The sequence below is a fragment of the Pituophis catenifer genome, unplaced genomic scaffold, assembly GCF_029215685.1.
Source record: "Pituophis catenifer annectens isolate HBS135680 unplaced genomic scaffold, rPitCat1.0.hap2 SCAF_1, whole genome shotgun sequence".
Taxonomy (NCBI): Eukaryota; Metazoa; Chordata; class Lepidosauria; order Squamata; family Colubridae; genus Pituophis; species Pituophis catenifer.
Window position 1 is genome coordinate 183,316,849 of NW_027256881.1, and position 22,670 is coordinate 183,339,518.

At 38.5% G+C, this 22,670-nt stretch overlaps 2 protein-coding genes across 2 annotated transcripts in view; one reads left to right on the forward strand and one right to left on the reverse strand.

The window, feature by feature from the left end:
• Window positions 1–506, forward strand: part of DNAH7 (dynein axonemal heavy chain 7) — a 151,579-nt gene extending 151,073 nt beyond the window's left edge. Inside the window, exon 64 of the mRNA XM_070933286.1 lies at window positions 286–506. Within this exon, the coding sequence (XP_070789387.1) occupies window positions 286–492 (207 nt within the window). The 3' untranslated portion in view covers window positions 493–506. The remainder of the gene's footprint in view (window positions 1–285) is intronic.
• Window positions 507–3,723: 3,217 nt separating this feature from the next.
• On the reverse strand, window positions 3,724–22,191 carry SLC39A10 (solute carrier family 39 member 10). Its single transcript, XM_070956834.1, has 10 exons — window positions 22,121–22,191; window positions 19,380–20,402; window positions 18,255–18,462; window positions 13,823–14,001; window positions 12,939–13,118; window positions 10,721–10,841; window positions 8,611–8,985; window positions 7,401–7,481; window positions 4,873–5,063; window positions 3,724–4,070 (listed from the first exon to the last, which is right to left on the reverse strand). The coding sequence occupies exons 2-10, from the start codon at window positions 20,391–20,393 to the stop codon at window positions 3,912–3,914; spliced, it is 2,508 nt and encodes an 835-aa protein (XP_070812935.1). The 5' UTR covers window positions 20,394–20,402; window positions 22,121–22,191; the 3' UTR covers window positions 3,724–3,911.
• Between the last annotated feature and the right edge of the window lie 479 nt (window positions 22,192–22,670).

Below are 22,670 nucleotides of genomic sequence, written 5' to 3' on the forward strand. Positions count from 1 at the left end.
GTAAATTGAGGACTACCTGTATCAATTGACTTGGGTTGAAGCAAACAACCCAAGGCCTTCATGGGCTTGATAGTTCCATGAAGGGGATTCAAACATGCACATTACCTGTGTGTAAGCAACTCAAGTATCATATGTGACTATATAACCCACTTCTTAAATTGTGCTATAATTGCATTTGATTGTGCCACTATGCTGATTGGCTTGATTTGGTCTGTTCTCGCCCAGATAAAGGGCAGTACCTTGTAATCCCCTGGCATCTTAATGGTCTCCTTCTACTTGCTACAGATGTGGCTTAAGCCTTGCCGAAGGTCAGACATTCCCAACAGACCCAGTTATTTGGCTCCGGTGTACAAGACAAGTGAAAGACGAGGAACTTTGTCCACTACGGGCCATTCTACCAATTTTGTGATTGCAATGATTTTGCCTTCAGACAGGCCAGAGGAACACTGGATTGGACGAGGGGTGGCCCTGTTATGCCAGCTCAACTCCTAACCTAAGGCAAGCCGCTGGGAAAAGAGAGGCTAATTATCCCAGCCTGCCACATTCAGTATCTTTTTTGTATCTTTTTTTTTTTCTAAAGAAATTCAAATGTTTCAAAATTTTTAAATACACTTTATTTGCATCTTTTAAGTTGTAAAAAAAAATTAGAATAAATTGAATGAAATAATAATAAAACGTTCTTGGGGTAAAAAGCAAGTCTGCATAATTGTTTATTCAATAATTTTATTTTCTTATGTTCCTTGTGAATAAGGAACAGACATAAACACAACACTGTTGACAATGGACAAAAAACAGCATTTCATCATTTCCAGCTTTATATATATATATATATTTATATTTATATATATTTTAAAAATGGATTTTGTTGTAACAAATCAAAACAACACCCCACCCCCTTCCAAAAGCTGTACCTCAAATATATTTCAGGACCATAATCACATTGTTTTAACCGTAAGGAAAGAAGTCACACTGCATCCTAGGATGCTACAGCATTTTCTAAGCAATCATCATATCACAGCTGATTCAGTGCAGTGTGATCAATATGGGATGTCACACAGTGACAGCATTTTAAGATACAAGTAACATTTATGCCCTCTAACAAGTACACATTTAAATGAGACTGGACTCCAAGTGGAAGGGAATGATGAATCCACGTAGAAATGTAGTGGAATCCCAATTGTCCCAAATGTGATCACTTAATTGTATTTCAAAAAATTGGGGGAATTCAGCAGCCAAGGAAAACAGGGGAAAGGGCTGCTCTACGGCTCTTCACAAAGTGTAACAGGCACACAAGTGAATGAGGGAGGATCGTCTCCCGAAGGCTCACTAAAATCCTAACATTCCACCACAGGGCTGGTGTTTTGTAGAAAAAAAAAATTATTACTTGGGTCTAATTATTTTCCCCAGATTGACATTACATTATAGAACATGCCAGCAGAACGCAAAAGGAAAAAGTACTACCTGAAGTAGAGAAAGCTTTATTCATAATTACAAAAATAGACTTTGAAAAAAATTTTGTATGCCTGACTTTTTTTTTTTTTGTCAAAAATAAAAATAAAAATAAAAAAAAAATCTCCCTCAGCAATCTGGCAGACACTAATAAATCAAGAATCCAAAGGCGCAAATCTTAGGAGAAGGAAGTCCCACTGATAGATACCTAAGGGGAAGTCAGCAGCATCTCCTCTAGCTTGCAGCCAAGCATTTTTAGCTGGAGTTGAGCTACTCTCTCTAGTAAAGAGAGCGAGACCAAAGAAGACCCAACCTTACAGTCTTCACAGTTGTTCTGAGATCCCAGTGGGTATGCAGTTGGTAAGGGAGTAGGAACCAGTTCTCCTGGAGCCACCAGCTAATCAAAACACTGCTGTTAGTATTCAAAACCCCGCCCACAAAAGCCACCATCACTGACATACCTTCAAAGTAGACAACACTTGCACAAATGCAGGAATGTCTAGAGAAAAAGTCAGTGGAATGATCAAAAAGTAAATTGGAATGAAAGCGTATCTGGTTTTGTAACATATAGGAACTCTGATGGGAATCAAAGAAATTCCCCCCTCCCTGCTAAAATCCAAACCCACCAACCTTTCTTTGCAGCTCAGCTTACATATACTTTAAAAAAAAAAAAAAGGAAGAAAAATGGTGGAAGAAACTAACTCCCAAGATTACTTTAGGATTAACCTGTTGAGTTCTTGTTTCCTGGGACTGGAAGTCTGCTGCACTCATGATCTCTTACAGTCTATCTCTAGGTGTTTGATTGGCACAAACATTCTCCCTACGGTGGAGCTAATCCTTACAGAATTAAGGCTTTTCCCCAAATCTGTATGTGCCATGACACTGGCACAACCGCTTGACTATCATAGAAGGCTTGATCTATGTAATCCCTGCAGCACACCTCCCTGGCATAGGTTTCTAGGAACCCATGCACCGATGGGGGGAGTCATCAAGGAGGCAGCAGGTCCCCTTGCTGGAGAGGAAGCACTGCCAAGATAGGAAGTCACCTGCTTGGCTTCTGGGAGGAGACCTCGGGTCTTCTACACTGCAGAAGGAACCCAACTGCAACAAAGACAGGGATCAAAGCCCAGCAGAATAAAAGAAAGTTCAAAACAATGAAAGCAATCTTCGAAAGGGGGCCTTGGGGAGAAAATTCCCAATGTCAAGTGGCTGCAGATGCTCCAAATGTAGATGGCATGGCACTGAATTCACACATTCAAAACTGTTTTCAAGATTCATGTCAAACGAACATGAAAAAGGGCTGCTGTCAAAGAAACCTGAGGCAGGACCTCCCTTAGTAACAGAGAAGGAAGTATGAACTGCTCAAAAACGGCACTGCTATCTACTCCACAACTGCAGCCGGGGGATTGGAGGAAGTCCACAAGCAATATTTAGCTATCCGGCATTTTGCTAATCTATCTCCCACAAGCTAGCATGAAATAGCTAATGCTTTCCAACCCCACACTTTCCCAAGGTACACAGGCTTGATTCAGAGATCTGCAGCCTGCTTTTCCTCGGGCTTCAAAAGAGTACAATACCACCATAATAACGAAGGGGCTCAAAAATTTGCAAAGGAGCCAGTAACTGCAGAGCTGCATAATAGTGGCTGCAGACAAGAACACATGCTTGAAACCCTGTATTAAACAGCTGATTGGCAAGGAGGGAGGAAAGGGGGAGGAAAGTTCAATCCAGGACCGAGAAAAGGGGGAAGGAAGTTCAATTCAGTGGCTGAACCAGAAAAACAACCCGGTTTTACTTTGGTCATACCATTCAGCGAAGTGCAAAAGAGCTGACCGAGCAGGCAACAGGGCTGGGAGCAAATGCAATCCAATAATAACATGCTAGAAACAATTCATCCTTTCTTGCTTTGTTTAAAAAAAAAACATTAAAAAGGTAACCCCTCCCAGAATGGTTCTAGTTCTGCACTGCCAACTAATTTCAGTTGCGAGCCTGTGTGTGTTACAGGCTGGGACAAGGAGCCCGGGCAATGACCTAGCTTGGTGCGTGAGCTCTGTGGATATATAGGGGTGCCTTTCACCATTTGCTCGAATACAACACAAAAGGCTTTGTCAGCAGGGTGTGATTTCTGCTGCACGTGGCCAGAGCCAAATAGAAACGATATGTTTGCAACAGCATCTCATGCATCATGTTTACATGCTCTGCTTCCAACACAACTTGATTTAAAAAAAAAAGAAAAAAAAAAGAAAATACTGGACCAAATCAATCGTCTTTTGTTTGTCTCTTCCTTCCCTTGAGCTGGAAAGAAGCAGAGCCTGTTTAAACAGATACCAAAATACAGTTACTGATAAATCAGTGTGTGTCACTGCTTTGTCTGGGAACTGATGTGCATACAGTACCGCAGGGCAGACTAAAAAAAGTCTTACAGTAGCATGACTGCAGTCACAGTTGAGTACTGGAAATTTTCAAAACTGAATGTCCAACACTATTTTGTCTTCAAAAAGGGCAATCACGAGCATGATGGCAAAACCTAGGACAAGCCCCAAGTTCTGGAGGACGAACTGGCCCACCGGACAGTAACCGTGCTCTTCGTTGTCTCCATCCCCATGAAGCATCTCTGGAAGCTGAAAGGAAGGAAAGGTCTGAATAACCCTTTTAAATCAGGGACTCTCCATCTTCAATTCAGAAACCTGACAAGGACGTTCTGCTTTGAAATGATGGATCTGCACTGACAGAGGGCTGGGACAGTTTCACCAGGTCAGGCTGCTTTTCCCATGAACTTATCCTCCCACAGAATTCTGTGCATCACTGCTGTGACTTAAAATCTGATTTCTGGAAGCCCAAGCTATTTACCCAAACTTTTTTCACTTTCCTGTATAATCAAGAATTACAGTATTACAACCACAGGATTGTTTTTATTAGTTTCTCTGTTTATTTCAACCCCAGATGCTCTGTATTAATTAATTAAACTGCCACCCATCCACCAAAAGGAACTCCGGTTAGCAAACTATAACCATTATCCAAGTTTATTTGCAAATAAGGCTATTATTCTTAGCATATAGTTCAGCTACTCCTCCCTCCCTCGTTATTGCTACTGTTCCCTTTGGACAAATGGTAGACTTCAACTGCCATCTTCTAATTATAAGTCATTCCATCAAATCTTTCTTCAACTCATCATATCTGCTTTTCTGTGCTAGGAATTCAAGGTCATCCCTGATCCGTCCTAGTGTGGGCAAGCTATTCCCATTCTGGCTCTTTCTACTACTCCCTCGCTGACTTCCTATATGGCCTGGGTCTTCTTGGTATTAGCAGAGATGCAGGCTCCAAAGGAATCTTCCTCAGCCTGGGAAACCAGCCAGGCTCCAAACACTGCCCTACCCCAAAGGCCACAGGCACACAACACTACGTATATATTGCAGATCTTACCATGTCCACAAGGGCCACGTAGAGGAACATGCCAGCAGTGACTGCAAAGATCCAAAGAGTGATATTATTCGCGTATTGTCCCACAGCTGTTCCTATTAGCATTCCCACATAAGCCATCATCGCAGAGAGGAGGTTGTAAACAATGGCCTGCTTCACAGTCATGCCCGCCTTCAGAAGTACAGCAAAGTCACCTAGTGGAAAAGCAAAAGCAATAGTACAATCACGAGTGCAGCAATGGCTTATCCAGTCTAATCAGGGACATTCTTTCTTACTCAAAAGATCCCTGAATATATACAGTATATGTCCATGCAACCCCTGGGTTCTATGATCAACATGGTTTGAGGAACAATTCTTTAAGAATTAGCATTTCATTTTGAAAAACTATATTTGTACTGATGGCTACAACAACCACATGACAAGAAACGTAACGTGATAGCTTTCTGATTCATTTCTTGGCTAAGTAGAACTTCTGGTGGTTAACTTCTGGGGCTGTTGTCTAGGGGGAATAGGCATGACAAGGAAGATTCATGCTGCAGAAGGGAGAGAGGAGCATGCAACCTTTAAGTTGCCTCCAAAAGTTTAACCATTCAGTAGTAGTCTAGCCATGTTATTTCTTTATATCTCTATATCAGAGTGCCTGCCATCTGTTACAGGTAGTCCTCGACTTACAACAGTTCATTTAGTGACCGTTCAAAGTTACAACGGCACTGAAAAAAGTGACTTATGACAATTTTTCACACTTACAACCATTGCAGCATCCCTATGGTCATGCGATCAAAAGTCAAGATGCTTGGCAATTGGTTTATACTTATGATGGTTGCAGTGTCCCAGGGTCATGTGATCACCTTTTGTGATCTTCTGACAAGCAAAGTCAATGGGGAAGCCAGGTTCATTTAACAATCGGGTTACTAACTTAACAACTGCAGTGATTCATTTAACAGATGTAGCAAGAAAGGTCGTAAAATGGGGCAAAGCTCACTTAACAAATGTCTTACTTAACAACATAAAATTTGGGCTCAATTGCAGTCGTAAATCTAGGACTACGTGTACTGTTAATCTGGCTGCTTTTGTCCCAACAAAGCAAGAATGACAAAGGACTGGCTAGCAATTCAGCTGCCGTTGCCCCTAAAAAAAACTATGATTGTAAAAGCATAGTTTGCTGCAGGATAAACTTTAGAAATAAAGAGTCTGAAAATCAAAGCAGGGATGCATAGGGAGAGAGGCAGCTGACATCCCTTAAGGCTGTAAACACGATCAGCTGATCCTTTCCTGATATTCTGGAACTGAAGAGAATTGAACAAAATGCTCTCTGACTGTGACTGGATTTGGGACAGGGGAGAAAAGAAAGTGTGAAAAGTGCTAGACAACAAAACACAGCATTATCCCTGAGACAGTGAAGCACACGGGGGCAAAAAAACACCTTCTTCCCCTGCAGCGAAGGCACTTTGAAGCTAAAACACTAGAAATTTAGTTTACACTACGAGAGAGGACGACGACAATACATCTCAACTGAACAAAGATATGCACGAGCTGTGGACAGGATATTGTATCTATACAATGCAAGATTTGGACAGATTGTGCAGTCTCCCTGAAGTGCTGCAGTATCCATTCCTACATTCAGGCCACTTAGCAGGGAGACCTTTCTCAATTTCAATTGATCAAAAATATCACCCAAGCCCAGCGCACATAGCAGCCCACCAACTTCTACATATGAACTACATATTCAGCAAAGCCTCCCAGAGCCTGTGGAAGCAGCTGTCAAGCCTATCAACCACAGAAACCTGGGACCTCCCTCCAGTAAAGTTTGTTCAGCCTTCCTTTTATCTCCAGCAATGCTGCTTGGCTTCAAGTGGGTGGCAGCAGGTGCCAATGTGGGGAAGAATGCCACAAGGTCATCCAGAGATCCTTGCAGCTACATCTGGTGGCTCAGCAGACTAAAAGCATTGTGATTAACACCAGCTGTCTGCAATTACTGTAAGTTCAAATCTCCCCAGGCTCAAGGTTGACTCAGCCTTCCATCCTTTCTATGGTAGGTTAAATGAGGACCCAGTTTGTGGGGACAATAAGCTGACTTTGTATAAATATACAAAAGTATGAAGGCTATTGCTTAACGCATTGTAAGCTGCCCTGAGTCTCCGGAGAAGGGCGGCATATAAATCAAATTAAAAAAAAAATCTGATGATTTAACAGCTTTGTTATTGTGATCGCTTATGTATTTTATTTTATTTTATTTTCCACACCTTTCTGAATTACCTCAGTGTATACAAGTGCGCAGCACCTTGGTATACATGGCAGTTTTCATTTCTACTGGTGTCAATCTAAATTATGATTTTTATTTTCATTGTTCCTCAGCTGAATCTGAAACGAGCAAGGCCTAGCCTAAGAATGCAGCTGCGCTAGCTCTATGGCTAAAACCAAATAAATTCAGGGTATCACGAGCTATATAAATAATCACATCCATTAATAAGGCATTTTTGATTCACAGACCGAAGAATAAAAGCACAGCTGACATCACAATAGCTGATTACCCAATTCATGAGGAAGTTCATGGCAAAACACTGCTATGGATGTGCTGATTCCTCCAGTTAAGCCAGCACTGAAAGCAGCTCCTGGAGAGGAGAGAGGTGAGGGTAGAAGACTAAACAAAATGACGTTTTTAATTGGTTATCTTGACAAGGCTATTTTTAAACAAAACATCAGTGATGATAAAGGTAGCATTTTTGGCTGAGAGATTGTCAGGTTAACAACCGAAGTAATGGCTCAAATACTCATGCTTTCACTTCAAATTATTGAAATAGTTCATGGATCTATATGCTAGGAAAAAAAGAGTTGCTCTGGAATTTGAGAAAGGACTACTTTTTATAGTAGATCTGGAATATCATCAATAGGAGACCTGCCTGGTCATGTACCAGAGGTGAGTATAAAATGGGGAAAAATCATTTGTTTGGAACTACAAGGCTCCAAAGAATCATTGAATCAAGAATCAAAGACCCGCTCCAGTTCAAGAAAACTGAACCTCGAAAACTTTGCTTCAGGTTTTGGATAATACCACATATTGACATACGAGTCAGATTTGTCCTCCTTCTCAACCAGCAGATCTCAAGTTGGGCATATTGCCCTGCCCTGCTCCCCACCCCCACTTCCCAAGCAGGAAGATAACTTTGCAGAATGCAAATATGAGCCCCTTTTGGAGTGAAGCAGCTACCGCATGAAAACTTCTAAAGCTATACCCAGGGATCTATAATCAAGAACTCACAAAGAGAAAATGGCATTTCTTAACATAATTGCATTCCTTCCCCTTCCCCATATAGATCAGCAAGTAATTTGTGGCTACAAAGAAAGGAGGCCTTTGATACTTTGAAAAGGACTGAGGAAAGTGAAGAGCAGGCCTTTTGCTACTGAGGTGCTGCATAATCTGCCAGGAGCAATTAAAGCAGAGGTCTCCAATCTTGGGAACTTTTAAGACTTGTGGACTTCAACTCCCAGAACTCCCATGCTGGTTGGCGAATTCTGGGAATTGAAGTCCACAAGTCTTAAAGTTCCCAAGATTGGAGACCCGTGAATTAGAGAAAAGGATTTATTTAGCACCACTACTTCCCCTGATGAATCTCTCTTGCTTTTTTTCCCCTAAATCAGACACACACTATCCCATTTCCCTCCCCCTCACCTCAAGTTTATTTGTTGCAAAGAGCACCCCAAACTATCCCATCCCATCTCCAAACCTTTTACTTTGCTTACCAATGGCCAAGCCGTCACTAAAATTGTGGATCCCATCTCCCATTATTACCATCCAGGCAATATTAGCTATTCCGGTGTCTTTTAAGTCTGTGCCTGAATGGCAGTGTCCATGAGAGTGATGGGAATGTTTATGTGGCCAGAGATGGTTGTGCTTCCTCACTATTATTTTAACATCTCGACGATGGCTCCCATATTCTGCATCTGAGAGATTGTTGCTCTGGGCATTATGAGAGATGTCATTATGGGAGTGGAGCATCCGATTTTCCTCCTCGGTAGCAGACAGGAAGGCCTTTGGCAGAGAGTCAAGGTGGCCATCCAGATCTGTTAATTCAGTTTCATTAAGTCGATCATCGGACAGTACGGAATCATCTGCTCCTGAAGGGGATGAACCCAAGAAATATGTAAGTTAGCAAGGGATGAATAGGATGTATTAATTAGGATAGCAGTGCTATCAATTTTCTAAATTAATCATTCCCAGGAATGCTAAATGGAGATATTTTGGGAGCAACACAGCCTTATATTTGAAAGTCACGTTGCCAATCTTGATTACAACATAGAATATTGTTTAACCCAGTTACAAACACTTTGCATTACTCACTCCAGCTATTATCTAGTACAGGAATCCCCAATCCTCAGGCCGTGGCCCACTATCATGTCTTGGCCTATTTGGAACCGGGCAGTGCAAGAGGTGGGTTAGCACACACATGCGCAGCTCCACCCACACAAGCAGCAGGTCCATGCACACACATGCCTGCCACTCATGCAGCCCAGTTCCCTCTCCCCCCTCAGCTGGGCCGCCAAGCCACAAAGGTTAGGCAACGCTGGTCTAGTATTGGCAATAAATGTGGGTTAGGAGAGGGGAAAAAGAGGCGTTTTTATGTGAAATAGAAGAGATGGAAACAAAAAACTTAATGAACGTTAAGTAGAACATGCTAAAATATATTTAAGGTGTTTGAATATATATAAAGATGTGTACATGAGAATACATAAGAACATTTGTTCATATAGCAGGGCAGATAAAAAGCCTATGTCTGTGTGATGCTGTATATGTTGAGGTGGTTGTTTTCTTTCTTTTGTTTTTTTGTAATTGGCATTCTAATTATGGATGCTCGTATTACTGTGAACTTGGGAAAGATATTGAGCACATACTTTCAAGGAACTACTCCAAATTCAGTTGTTTATATCTGAAAGCGGGGTAGGGGGAAAAAAAATACACCCAGAACTTGGACAGCCATAGACATCCTGGATAGACAATGCTAAAATAATTCTTAAGTCTTCTATGGTTGTATTACTGTTCATTTTTATATGGCTATGGAGCTACATACAGAGGCTTTTATGTATAAACAGACCCAACTCTGCTCCTAATAGAGCACATTCTGACATCACCAAAGTGGTGGTTTAGGAACCAAGGGACAAGGTGAAACTATAGTTCAAGTTCCTAAACAAATCCTAATCTCAGAAGACACAAATAAGGGGACATCAATCAAAATGGTCCTGCATGCAAATATATTAACACACCATGTCACTTGTTTTAACTCTAAATCATAGTTTGCAAAAAGCATAGTTTTCTATTTTGGCTTCTAGCTAACTATTAACTAGGATTCAATAATTTGACAATGATGTATCACATACACCCAAAAAAAACACCCCTTCCTAATTTGTATGTGAACGAGAAGCCAAAATTTATAAGGCAGTTCATAATAAGCCCCATTTTTTTTAGAATTGCAAAAATCCATACATTTGGGGAGAAATTAATCAAGAATTTTGTCAAAGCAGTATCTTCCAAATATTACTTGGGCAGCATTCAAAAAATATTCTCCAAAGCAGTATCTGCTCCAATAATATACAGTATTATATAATACATACGCATTATGTATATGTTACACACATACATAATAAAAATATATAGAGATTTAAATTTGAATGGATTGGGGAACGTGTTAACATTTGTTGATTACCTTTGCTTTATTAAAGGGCAGCAGATATAAATATTATTCATTAATGCAGAAGAGTTAACTAATCTGCTAAATCCATATTGGCAATTGAGGTAAGATACGGAGTTTGCACAAAAGCTGCAGTGATAGTGGCAGCCTGGTCATAAATGAGATACCTGCTAGTGGCTTGAGTTGAAGCCAGTCAGCATCAGGCCTGTTTAGCTTATGATCTGAAAGTTTCCTTCCAATGGGCGATTCATCAACCTTTTGTTTCTTCTTACACCATTTCTGTTTTGTCTGAAAGAGAGAAAAAGACTCAAGTCTTAGTGATTTTTAACCTTGAAGGCAAAGGGAAAGGACCCATTAGAACAACTTCCTGGAATAATACAAAGGAACACATTCCACTAAAGAGCCTGAAATTGCTCAGCTTTAGAACCTTGTTGAAGCTAATTTTAGGCAATTAGCAGAAACATGAATCCATCTCTTTTCAACAGAAAAGTCTCATTAAGAATGTTGCTGTGCCACTTGTCAATTCCACTTTCCGTATTCTATTATTTTGTTCAAATCTATGTCATTAATCTATGCAATATCTTTTCACTGTGACTCTTCCCAAATAGTGCAAAACTTTTCTGCAAAGGATACACATTCACACCCTTAACTAGAGAAGAATTAGTTCTGTTCTTAACGTACAACATGGTGGCATGTGCATATATGTATGTATGTATGTATGTATGTATGTATGTATGTATGTATTGCATACATACATACTCTTGATATCTGGGTCTTTTCTTCTCTAGGCTCCCAGGCAAAATAATTTGGGGAGCTGCAGTAAGTTTTGCACACAGATTCCAAACATTTCAGATCCATCAGGGACAGTAAAATGTGGTCACATAGTAAAGATTGCTCAGTTTGCAGTTAAGCTGTCAAAAGAAAGAGCATCTTAGGCCACATGTATCTTAAGCCATTTTCCAAAATCATGCAGTTCCAGAGGGCAATTATATACAGGAAGTCCTTGTTTAACAGTGGGAACTGGGACCACCAACTCCATTGCTGGGAGCAACATCACATGATTACACCAATTTATGAAGTCCCAGTTGCCATTGTTAGGCGAAACCTACACAGTCAATGTCCTGCAGTCACATAAAGACTGCCTGTTCACTTCTCCATTGACTTTGCTTGTTGAAATGGCAATAGCACTTAGACTTATATACCAGTTCATAGTGCTTTATAGGCCTCTCTATGTGGTTTACAGAGTCAGCATATTGCCCCCAACAACCTGGGTCCTCATTTTACTGACCTTGGAAGGATGGAAGGCTGAGTCAACCTTGAGCTGGTCAGGATCGAACTGCTGGCAGTCAGCCTGCAATACTGCATTCTAACTACTGCACCACGGCAATGAAAACTGGCAATAAAAGTCTCAGTTGGTGACTATGTGATTGCAGGGTGCTGTGATGTCATCACTGCAGGCCAACTGTCAAGTGCCGAGATCATCATCATGGGACGATGGGGACACTGCAATAATCCACTGTAAATCCCCTTCGTTCATGTCATGTAACTTTGAAGATTACATGTGTAAGGCCAGAAAAAAACATGGCTGCCTTAACAGCTCTCAAGAAATATCACAAGGTTGTTCTTCTTTAGTGACCAGAATTGGGATCAGCAGCTTGGTTGTTAAGCAACATGCTCACTAAATTAAACCAGGACTGTATTTATGATCTTACTTCACTTTTTCTTTGCTTTTACAGACCCGCAATGGGAAGACTGATCACAAGATTACTTTTTCATCATTGTTGTAACTGAATGGTCAATAAACGAGGCAGTAACTAAACAAGGAGTACCTGTATTCTGAATCAGAGTCCAGTGTTTGAGTCCAGATCTCTGCCCAACTCTCCAATATCCAACTCTTAGGAGCCTGAGTGGCGTAGGAGGCTAATGCCTCCTACTAAGGCAGCATTTAACATCCAGCTGCCTGCAATTACTGCGAGTTCAATTCTCACCAGGCTCAAGGTCGACTCAGCCTTCCATCCTTTCTAAGGTGGGTAAAATGAGGACCCGGTTTGTGGGGGCAATAAACTGACTTTGTATAAAATATACAAAAGTATGAAGGCTATTACTTAACACATTGTAAACCGCCCCGAGTCTCCGGAGAAGGGCGGCATATAAAAATAAATAAAATAAATAAATAAATAAATAAATATTATTATCCACTTTTGAGGACCAAGCAAACTTGAGAGATGGAGATTTAATACAGAAATAAATTTAACGGGGTTCCTGTCGGATGACTGCAATAAGAGCTAACTGACTAGCTGAAATTATATACCTATTCCTTCCTATCCATTTTCTTTACTGTGCAATCTTATTATATCTTAGAAAACTGGATTTGTCAAAACATACCCTTTGTTTCTTATAGTGTTTGTACATTCGTATGCAGTGTTCAATAATGAACAAAAGGTAAATCCCTCCAAGGGCCACAAGTCCTTTCAGTACAGCATCATACTCTTCTAGGAAGTTCAATCCTCCATGGTCGTGGGAATGGCCATGCAGATGCTGGTGCTCATGCTGGTGCTCGTGCCCCTGGCCATCGTGGTGGCTGTGATTGTGGGCTCCTTGGGACTAATGAACGGAAAAAGATGATGTTACGCACAAAACATTTCCCAGCGGAAAGCCAAATCCAAATGATGTGGAATGATGCATTTCTCAGCTACAAAACAGTGATACCAAGTTCATTATCATTCTTATCTTAAAAGCAAGCATGACAAAGATCAAATTGGTCTAATATTCCTGTTCTCAGCAATGGTAAGTTAGATGCTCCCTGACAGTTCGAAATGAGCTCATAAGCAAATACAAAATAGTTTTGGGGTATATATGCCTATTCCAAATAATATCTTGGATAAATGATTTTGTAATGCTACAAGTGTACTCTCTATTGCGAAGCTTTAAGGATTTATTTATTAACAGATTTCACTTGTAGATTTTGAGACAGCAAGACAAGAATTATTAATTCAACTGCTTATTAGTTCAACCATGCCTAACTTTTTCCAAACGTAGGAGGCTCACAATTGGTTCTTGCTGACTGGCCTATATCCTTTATTTGTAGAATAGATATAACTGCTATGGTACGCAGGCTTTTTGTTCACATCTTTCTAACTTTTCAAAAAGAAGTGAGATACACAAAACCCGATCTCTACTTAAAAGCATTATTTTTAGTCTATCTACCCATCTCTGCTTGAAAACAAATGTTTCACAAGTAAACGAAGGCATAAGCCCTAGAATGAGACTGAACGTACATGTGGTAGCAGATGAAGTAGTGCATCTCCGCTCATGGTTCCTACAGCAAGAGCAACCAGGAAGGTGAGGAGAAATTTGAAGCATCCCTGATTGATTATAGGAATCAAAATCACGCCTAGCAAAGACAACAAGCTAATAACTGTGATAGAAATGATGCCACAGATCCAGGCTGTGAAAGGAAGGAAAAATGTGAATTAGAAAAATCACAAAAAAATCAATAAATTATAAACCAAATATCAAAAGAAAACATTATTCAAAGGAAACCTGCTCAGCTAAAATTTAACTATTTTATTGTATGTTTGAATAAAATACAAACAATTTTTATGACTTATTATGACTTATGTACTTTTCTAATGAATACAGGCTATGTGACAGATTTTTTAGAAATGTATAGTCCGTTAGATTAAATTTTATTATAATACTGAATAAATTATCTTTCATCTAAATGGGTTCATCAGAGTACATTTCAATACTGAAAAGCTAACACAACAACCCAAATCACTGACTAGTGAATTTATGTTATTTTTCACTGTTTTCACTTACTGACCACCTCCTAAGGACTTCGGGGTTTCTAGTACTGTATTGGAATTTTCAAGCAAAGACACATACAAGATGCCTTTTAGTGTAGCACAATTTGTGCTGTCAAATGTATGAAATTCTCCTATTTATCAAATATGCCTCTTGCACTAATAACAATGCAACACTGTTGCTCTGCTGAATATCTTTTCTTTACATGTTAGCTCTCTCCAGAAAAAGTGTAAATACATGCATGAAATTCATCAAAATAGAATACAATTGTCAAAATAGAATGCAATATAAGCATTGTTGTTGGTGAAAGGAAAGGAAAGGAAAGGAAAGGAAAGGAAAGGAAAGGGCGAGTCGAAGACAGATCTCCCAGATTTATGAAGCAGGTATGGATCATATTGGGTTTCTGCCAAATATTACATGCTTCAGTGTTCTTCCACTCACTTTCGAGAATGAATAAATACATTTGACTCTACATGTTATCGAAAATAAATAAAAGAAAAAGGCTTGACTTAGCCAATGCCATTTGATTCAAGTCTAAGTTTAGGCACCAGTTTGTTTAATTATTTTATTTTTTGAAATCTGGCCTGTATTACTTTATAAGTAACTCAAGGCGGTGAACAGATCTAATTCTTCCTCTTATTTTCCTCATAACAACAATCCTGTGAGGTGGGTTGGAGGGAGAGAAAGTGATTGGCCTAAAGTCACCCAGTCGCTTTTGTTTGATTGACTTCAAAATTGCTTTCTTGTGCTGAAAAAAGAAAGTTGAACAGTGGGAGAGAGGAACATACTTAATATGTCTGAGGTGTAACGTTCTATTTCCTGCTGCTCTGGCCTTTTTCTCCTAGAAAACCTGGGGAAACACTGGCCCTGGTCTTCTAAGGATTCAGTTACAAGTTCATAAAGTACAGCATCTCGATTTAACTAAATCCCCCAAGGCCAATTCTGCAGTTTTTGTTCAAAAGTAACAAAAACACAAAGTGTAGAACGTAAATACAGCCTTATAAAGGACCTTTTGAATCAAATCTATTTATATCTAGCAAGTTTATATTTATTTTCCCAAGATATATATTAGGAAAAACAAACTGTTTGCAAAAGAATGATGGAATAAAAAGAGAGGGGAGGATGGCGAAAGAAGATATAAATACAGGGACCGATGGAAAGAGGCTAAAGATGAAGCAGAAACATGAATGAAGGGTAAAAAAAAAATTAGTATCAGGAAAAACTGATGCGACACCTCTGCAAATGAGAACAGAAGGGATACTGAAGCGCTACATTAGTGCAGATTTTCCAACTTGAAGCCTTTCAGATGTGTTGACTGACAGCTGCCATCATTCCCCAACAGTAAGACCAAATGGTCATCCTGGCAGGAAATTATGGATCTGAAAGGTCAATCTGCTTCAAGGGCATCAGATGACCAGGGCCTTGTAATCTTGTTTTTAAACTTGCAGATCAGAACAATTTTTAAAACAATAATTAGGAAACTGGAGAAGTCTTTGTATCAAAGATAATTTTTTATGTCCAGAAGAAACCAGACAGCTTCTTGATTAGAATGGACAAGTGCCACTTGAATAAACTGAAGATAATTTGATTTGTGCTCAGAAACACTACCTTTAAATAAACTGCCTCTGGTTCCCTCTCCCCGCAAATTAGGTATCTTATGGTGTTGCAGGTCTTTGAGATTATTTATTCATCAGTTCATTATCTAGTTAGAAAAATGCTTCTTTCAAAAAAGAAGTAGTTATCAATGGAAACTTTCTAATTAGCTTGGTTTAAAGACATATACAAGCTAATAGGTTTTGGCTTTTTTTTAAGCATACACGAAGTCACTGTCAACATTTTAATTGACAGAAAATGCCTAGCAACTTTTCCATAAACTCTACTGGCAATTAAACTAGGGTCAAATGACTAAAAGAAGACTACCCAGAGAAAAGAATTATTTGCTAACAAATACAGTGTAAAGATTATTTAGTGTTATGAATCCTTGAATAAAGTTAGTAAGAGAGGAAATGATGCATCACTACAAGAGATTCATATACAACATGTTACATTTTCTTAATGATGTTTCCAGTCATTAAAAATAATTACCAGATCATTTTTGACAATAATTAATATATATCCACGCATACTCATTTGGAGTTTTATTTCAGAGAATGCTAATAAACATCTGCAAAACTAATCAACACTCATTATTAACAACTGTTACTTTCAAAGGAAGGGCAATCTGTTCCAAGCTTTTTCTATAACTGCATTATTTGTGCCAGCTTTAAAACAAACGTTATTATTCATCATTTGACAGTTTCATGGGAATCTATGAATATCTATGCAGAGAAAGGTCCACAAATAAAATGCCTCTTTAAAAAAGCAAAAAGTGTTTTAACTTCCCCATTATCAAGCAACTTATCTGTCATATTTCAAACATCCACTGCATATAAATGGTGCCTCCCGTATCTGTGGTCTTTCCCAGATTAATTTTACATCTTCCTGGGGTGCCAAAAGATGTCCTTTTGGGTTCATGTCCTTTTCGGTGGTTCATGTCCTTTTCAGTATAAAATGGACAGGCCAAACTGCAATTTTTACAACTTTGTCCTTGCCTTCTATGGCCAAGTTTCAATGGCCATAACTGAGTAGATGGAATCACCACTTCTTTGAACCTCTTCCTTATTCCATAGGGTTGAAATAATTGGATTATCTTTAAGGAGAGAGCTTTCTACTAAACAGCATAGCTGCAACCAACACCTTGCCCATTTTTAAAATTTTCTTAAGAATAATTGCCCTTGTAGCACATAAAGCTTCAAACATTTCGGGCCAGTGGGCATATCTGCAATGCCGAGAACATGACATATATGTGGCAAATCAGAAACCAGGCCCTTAAATGAAAGTAGAGGCTGTACTCTGCCATCCCATCTAATCTCCCAGGACATTCATCCTCAACGCTGCTTATTTCTATCTTCCTTTCTTTCCTGGATCAGTTCAACAGAGTTTTGAATATAACATTTGATTGCAACTCCTGATCAATTATCTTTTAAGAATGCCTCTGGGATACAAAACTGGGCTCAAAGCATTATTGGACACAAAAATAAAGTACAAAGATGAAGTTTCACTTTGCAGCATCCCAGATTTCCAATTAAATGTTTTCAGTTAGAATGTTTTTTAAAAGTAATATAAAATGGAGAATAGAGTCTTCAGCCTCAACCAAAATATCTGCCTGTTTTTATCTCAACTAAAAGGAGATACTCACAAAATAACTCTTTAATTCTTCAGTAGAGTGTGTGCTACAAGGGTTCATCGGAAATGATTTTTACCAGGTCCATACAAAACAAAACAAACATGCATTTGCATGGAGGAAATCTTATATGTATAACAAAGCCACAGGCCATTCCCAAGCGGCTGTCTTAGGCAGACATTTAAATACAGGAATTTCATGTCTGCATTTTAGCCAGAAGTTAATAAATAAAGCCTCAGGTTTTGCGGTATGGTTCTGTACAAAAGGTTGTATTATAATTGTATTCATTTATAATAGGGAATACTCTGAATAATTCTGCAAATAGGCAACAATGAGTGTTCTAGGATCAACCACAATTTGGACTGCTCATGTTATAGCACAGTAACTGGAAGTCTTTAAAAAAAAAAAGAGAATTAATATTGCCCAGTTGCCTTTAATATCAATACAAGCAAGAAAATGGGGTTCAACCAGTGGATACAATATATGAAGAATGATGACTCTAGGAACTCAAGTGGATCTTCCAAACAACTCACAAAGTAGGCTGCTTTGCTTCTATTACTTGAACTGGCCTGATCAAGTTAAAGGAGATTTTGTGTGGCTATTTACATCCAATGAAATTACATTAACTAATCTGAAAACCCACAAATTGTTCAGTCTACATTTTTCCTCACCTGACGCACCTGTTTTCTCCACATTCCCAAGAGACACATTGTTTCCTTTGTTCAAGTCTTCAAAATGCAGGTCTTCATAATGTTCAATACAAAGTCGCCTATCAATCTGATACAGCAACGCAGGGCACAGATAAGTAAACAAGCTTGGAGAAATTGGAGAACTGGGGCGAAGACCATAATGGCTTAGCAGCTGTGTGACATTTAAGCACTGCAAACAAATTAGGAAGACAATTAAGCAGGTCCCACCGTTAAAGGCATACTTAGTTACTCAAGTCTCATAAAATTACACGGTCTCTTCTGTAATTTGAACTGCTACCTAGCCCATGAACCATCATCTATTGAAGGAGCTGGGAATATGAAATGTTGAGAAAACTATCTATTGTGTTTTCTGGAGTGGAAACTGAATTTATTCATTACATCTACGGAGAATTTTAAAAGATTAAGCCTAAATTCAGAAAATGTTTATGCATATTAAAATCCTTCCTGGGAACAGTAATGTAAACAGTATTTCATCACTGGCTGACTAAAATGACATTTCATTTTAACCAGCCAAGGATGATTAAATATTTGCCTTGCATGTTTTAAAAAGCATACAATATTAGTAAGTTAACCAGTTCATCAAGTACAAAAATCTATTGGTCCTATAAACAAATAAAAATACCTTGTATTTATCCTGGGATAACCTAAATAGGTACGTAGATAAGCATTTCCCCTTCTTTATTAAATATTATTTATGCTCAATAATGCCCTATAAAGCAAGTATCTATCTACTGGTATAAGCTATATAAACCCTTAATATAGGTTTTCCCCTTTTATTCAATTGTGTCCAATTCTCAGAGACTGACTGGACAAATCCTTGCAGTTTTCTTGGCAAGGTGTTTTTGCCTGCTTCCTAGGACGGAGAAAGTTAGGTGGTCCAAGGTCTCCATCCCCTGTTATTAGCTTGATACCTTCACCCCTACACCAAACTGGCTCTCTAGTTCTTCCTTAGTTACACACAATTATATAGAATTGCAATTTCTAACATACATAAGTCAGCACAACAGCTGGCTCTGATGGGCAAAAAGTTGGGGAAGGCTACTTTTTCTTAAAGATTCATCATGTTCTTTTTGGGCTCATACAGACCTCTTCAGAAGAATGCTCATCTTCATTATGGTTCTTGTGATTAGCATGCTTCCCCACGCTGATTTGTTTATCAGGTGCCTCTCGTTTGCTGGTATGCCGATACCCATCCCCACTGGCAGGATTTGGATCTTGATGTCCATGAGTAGCTGAATGATCATTATTGTGTTCATGAAAACGTGCATGTGTGAAAGATACATCATGCAGATGGCCATGTTTATTGACATGATTATGTTCATATTGCTCATTTGAGTCATGATTGAGGGTAAAATCTTGTGCTGTAACTCTTGAAACTTCCCTGTTCTTCTTTTTCTGCCATTTCTTAGAGTGCTTATGTTGTTTTCTTTCAGGCTGTTCCTGAGTAGTATTGGTCTCTGAGGAAGGCTCGTGACTTGGTTCCCCGTGATCACTGGCGTTAATGGAATCATTGTGAGACTGATGAGTATTGTTATGGTCCATGTGGCGATGCGCATGACGGCGGTGATGATGCTTGTGATGTCTGTGATTATTAGAGTCATGAGCATGTGTACCATCAGGCTTCAAAGATGATTCTGTAACTTCTTTCACTGGATCACATTTCTGGCTCCTTTTGCCAGATCCTTCATTTGCAGTCTGGTTTTCTGAGCTTGGGTGATCATGGGAATGAGGATGGTTGTGGGAATGAGAATGCTTTCCTTCTTGTGTATCTAGTACATCTAAGTAAGAAACATAATCGTGGCCAATGTCCTCATGATTTATTTCTACTATTTTAATTTCTCCAAGGCCAAGGCTCATCATCAATTTCTCCAGGCCACAAAACGACAACTTTCCATTCTCACCGTAACGATTAAAGAGTTTTTCAATGTAGTATTTCTGTTTAACTTCAGCTTCCTTACTTGGTTCAGGCTCGGTCCTTTGGTTTTCGGAGATTTGACAGTCATTGTGGCTATGTTCACCTTCATGGCAATGGTGACATTGATGGAAGACAAATGTCAGCAAACAAATGAGGCAAAATTGTGTGTGCCTATGAACCTTCATTTCTGTTTTCTGCAAGGGAAGAAAAATGAAAGCCCTATCTGTTAATTTCTTTTGGGATGGTGCTGAATTACTTGTAACAACGAATATAATTTAAAGTGATAGGAACTGTAGTTATTAATTAAAAAAAAACCTTTTAGAATAAACATGCATGCAACTATGTAAGGTGCATATAGGGACCAGACCATGACACTTTAATCAAAAAATATAAAAATAATCTTTACCAATAATTACATTTTAAGATTTATTTGTAAATCAAACAATTATAGCTATGCCTACACAATTTCTTGGCCACTGTCAAAAAGCAAATGGAAGGTATAATCAAATTGGAAAAGTACATTCAAATTCCTATTTATGTATGGAAAAGTAATCAGTTTTCAAATCTCTGATAATATAGGTATTAGCTAGCCACCAATTTCTTTAATGTGATATATAATATTCAAATAAGAAAAAAATGAAATAAAAGGAAGAAAAATTTTGTTTTATTTAATTAAATATCTTTGGGGTCAAAAGCATTTTCCAAAGACCTCATTTTTCTTATTAAAATGTCCATTCACTGCCTTAAGACTTCCAGGAGCACCATTATTAAAAAACTAGAATCTGTTTTTTAATAGATGAATACATTAAGAAACATGCCCATCTTAAGTAAAAATTTTTGAAGAGAATCTTTTCCAAACATAACTTTCTTAAAATACAGAATTACAAATTGCAGGTCATTGATTTTGTTCTATATTTAAAATTAGGTCCCATTAACCTCATGGGTGTCCTGCTCTGGCAATATAAACTATAAAAGCTGACATTTGTTCAAGCAAAGAAGCTGAGGTAAATTTTAAACAGATGATTTACAGTGGATCTTGAAAAGCTGAGAGAGCAGCCTGCTCAGAAAATTGCCAGCATTGGTGCTGCTTTCTTCCCGACAACTTCTTTGTCCCTGAATTTATAGTAGTATTTTTAAGGTCAGAGTTTTTTTTGTCTTGGGAACAGCTGGAAGAATGACCTGAGAAAATAAGCCCTAAACAGCAAGAGGACTTGAATCAAAATAAAATAATTACTACTTTTTATTCAACCTTTCATCTAAGGACTCTTAGTACTAAAGCCGCATTGGGATCCTGCATGATAATTTTTTGCTGATATCGAATGACTTTTTCACAGCCATATATAAACTTGCAATTTTCAAATGTTTTCTGGAATTGCACCTACGGAGGAATTTTGCAAATGAAAAAAAGACAATCGGCTTAACCAGTAATAGCTCAAGCAATTCATTTTATGTCATGATCTATTTTATGTCTAACAAATCAATCTTTTCTTACAACCCAAGCATGTGTGTAGAGGTTTGTATACATATGTGTACATACATAACACATACATAGTATTCTTTCTACTTGCAAAAATTGCCGATAAGAAATGTGGATATGTGAGCCCTCCAAGATAGACCAAAAATGGAAAACAAACACATGTTAAGTTAATACTACTTTTATTTTGTTTGAGTAACAGAATCTTGCAAGTCTGCTTCTTCAGTTTATCTTCATAAGAAATAGGTCATGTCTGAGATGACACTTCAAATTTATATTTCTATTCCAGATTCAGATTTCTTTTATATGATAGTCGTCTTGGTTGTGGCTGTGCTCCTGTTCCTCAGGGTTATTTCTTCTGTCCATTACAGAGTGACTGTAATATGAATAGGAGAATATACAAAACATACAGATCACAAAGCAAATCTCTAAGCTTACCTGATTACGATGCAAAATTATGGACTTAAGTCTCTTGCAGTCACACAAGTGCTCATCGTGCTAAATAAAACTGGATCTAACTATGTGCAGAATGGAATGAGTCCATGCCACAAATGTTTAAAAAAATCCAATGAGTGGCTCTGAAATAAATCTAAGGCAGGTACATGCATAAGTATAACATTTCATGGGTCATAAATGTTAGCTTCTTGTTCCTTCTGGTGGCCTAAAAAAAGCTTGACATCATAGGACAATCTAAATTATATGCCACATGTAAATTACATACAAGTACTTTTCATGCAAGTACTTTTACAAAATTATATGAACTAGAAAGTAAGTAGCCTGGGTTGCATAATAGTTGGAAAAGACAAGAAATCTTATCTCTGGCCTACAGAAAAATGTACGCTTCTGGCTTTTAAAAACAGATTGAAAACACAACAATAATTTTGACCAAGTGGCTTGGCAAAAGAAACAGTTTTTCTCTCCTCTACTTTTTCGGTATGGTCATAGAAAAAGTTACCAAGATGACTGATGGAGAGATGAGAAGTTCCAT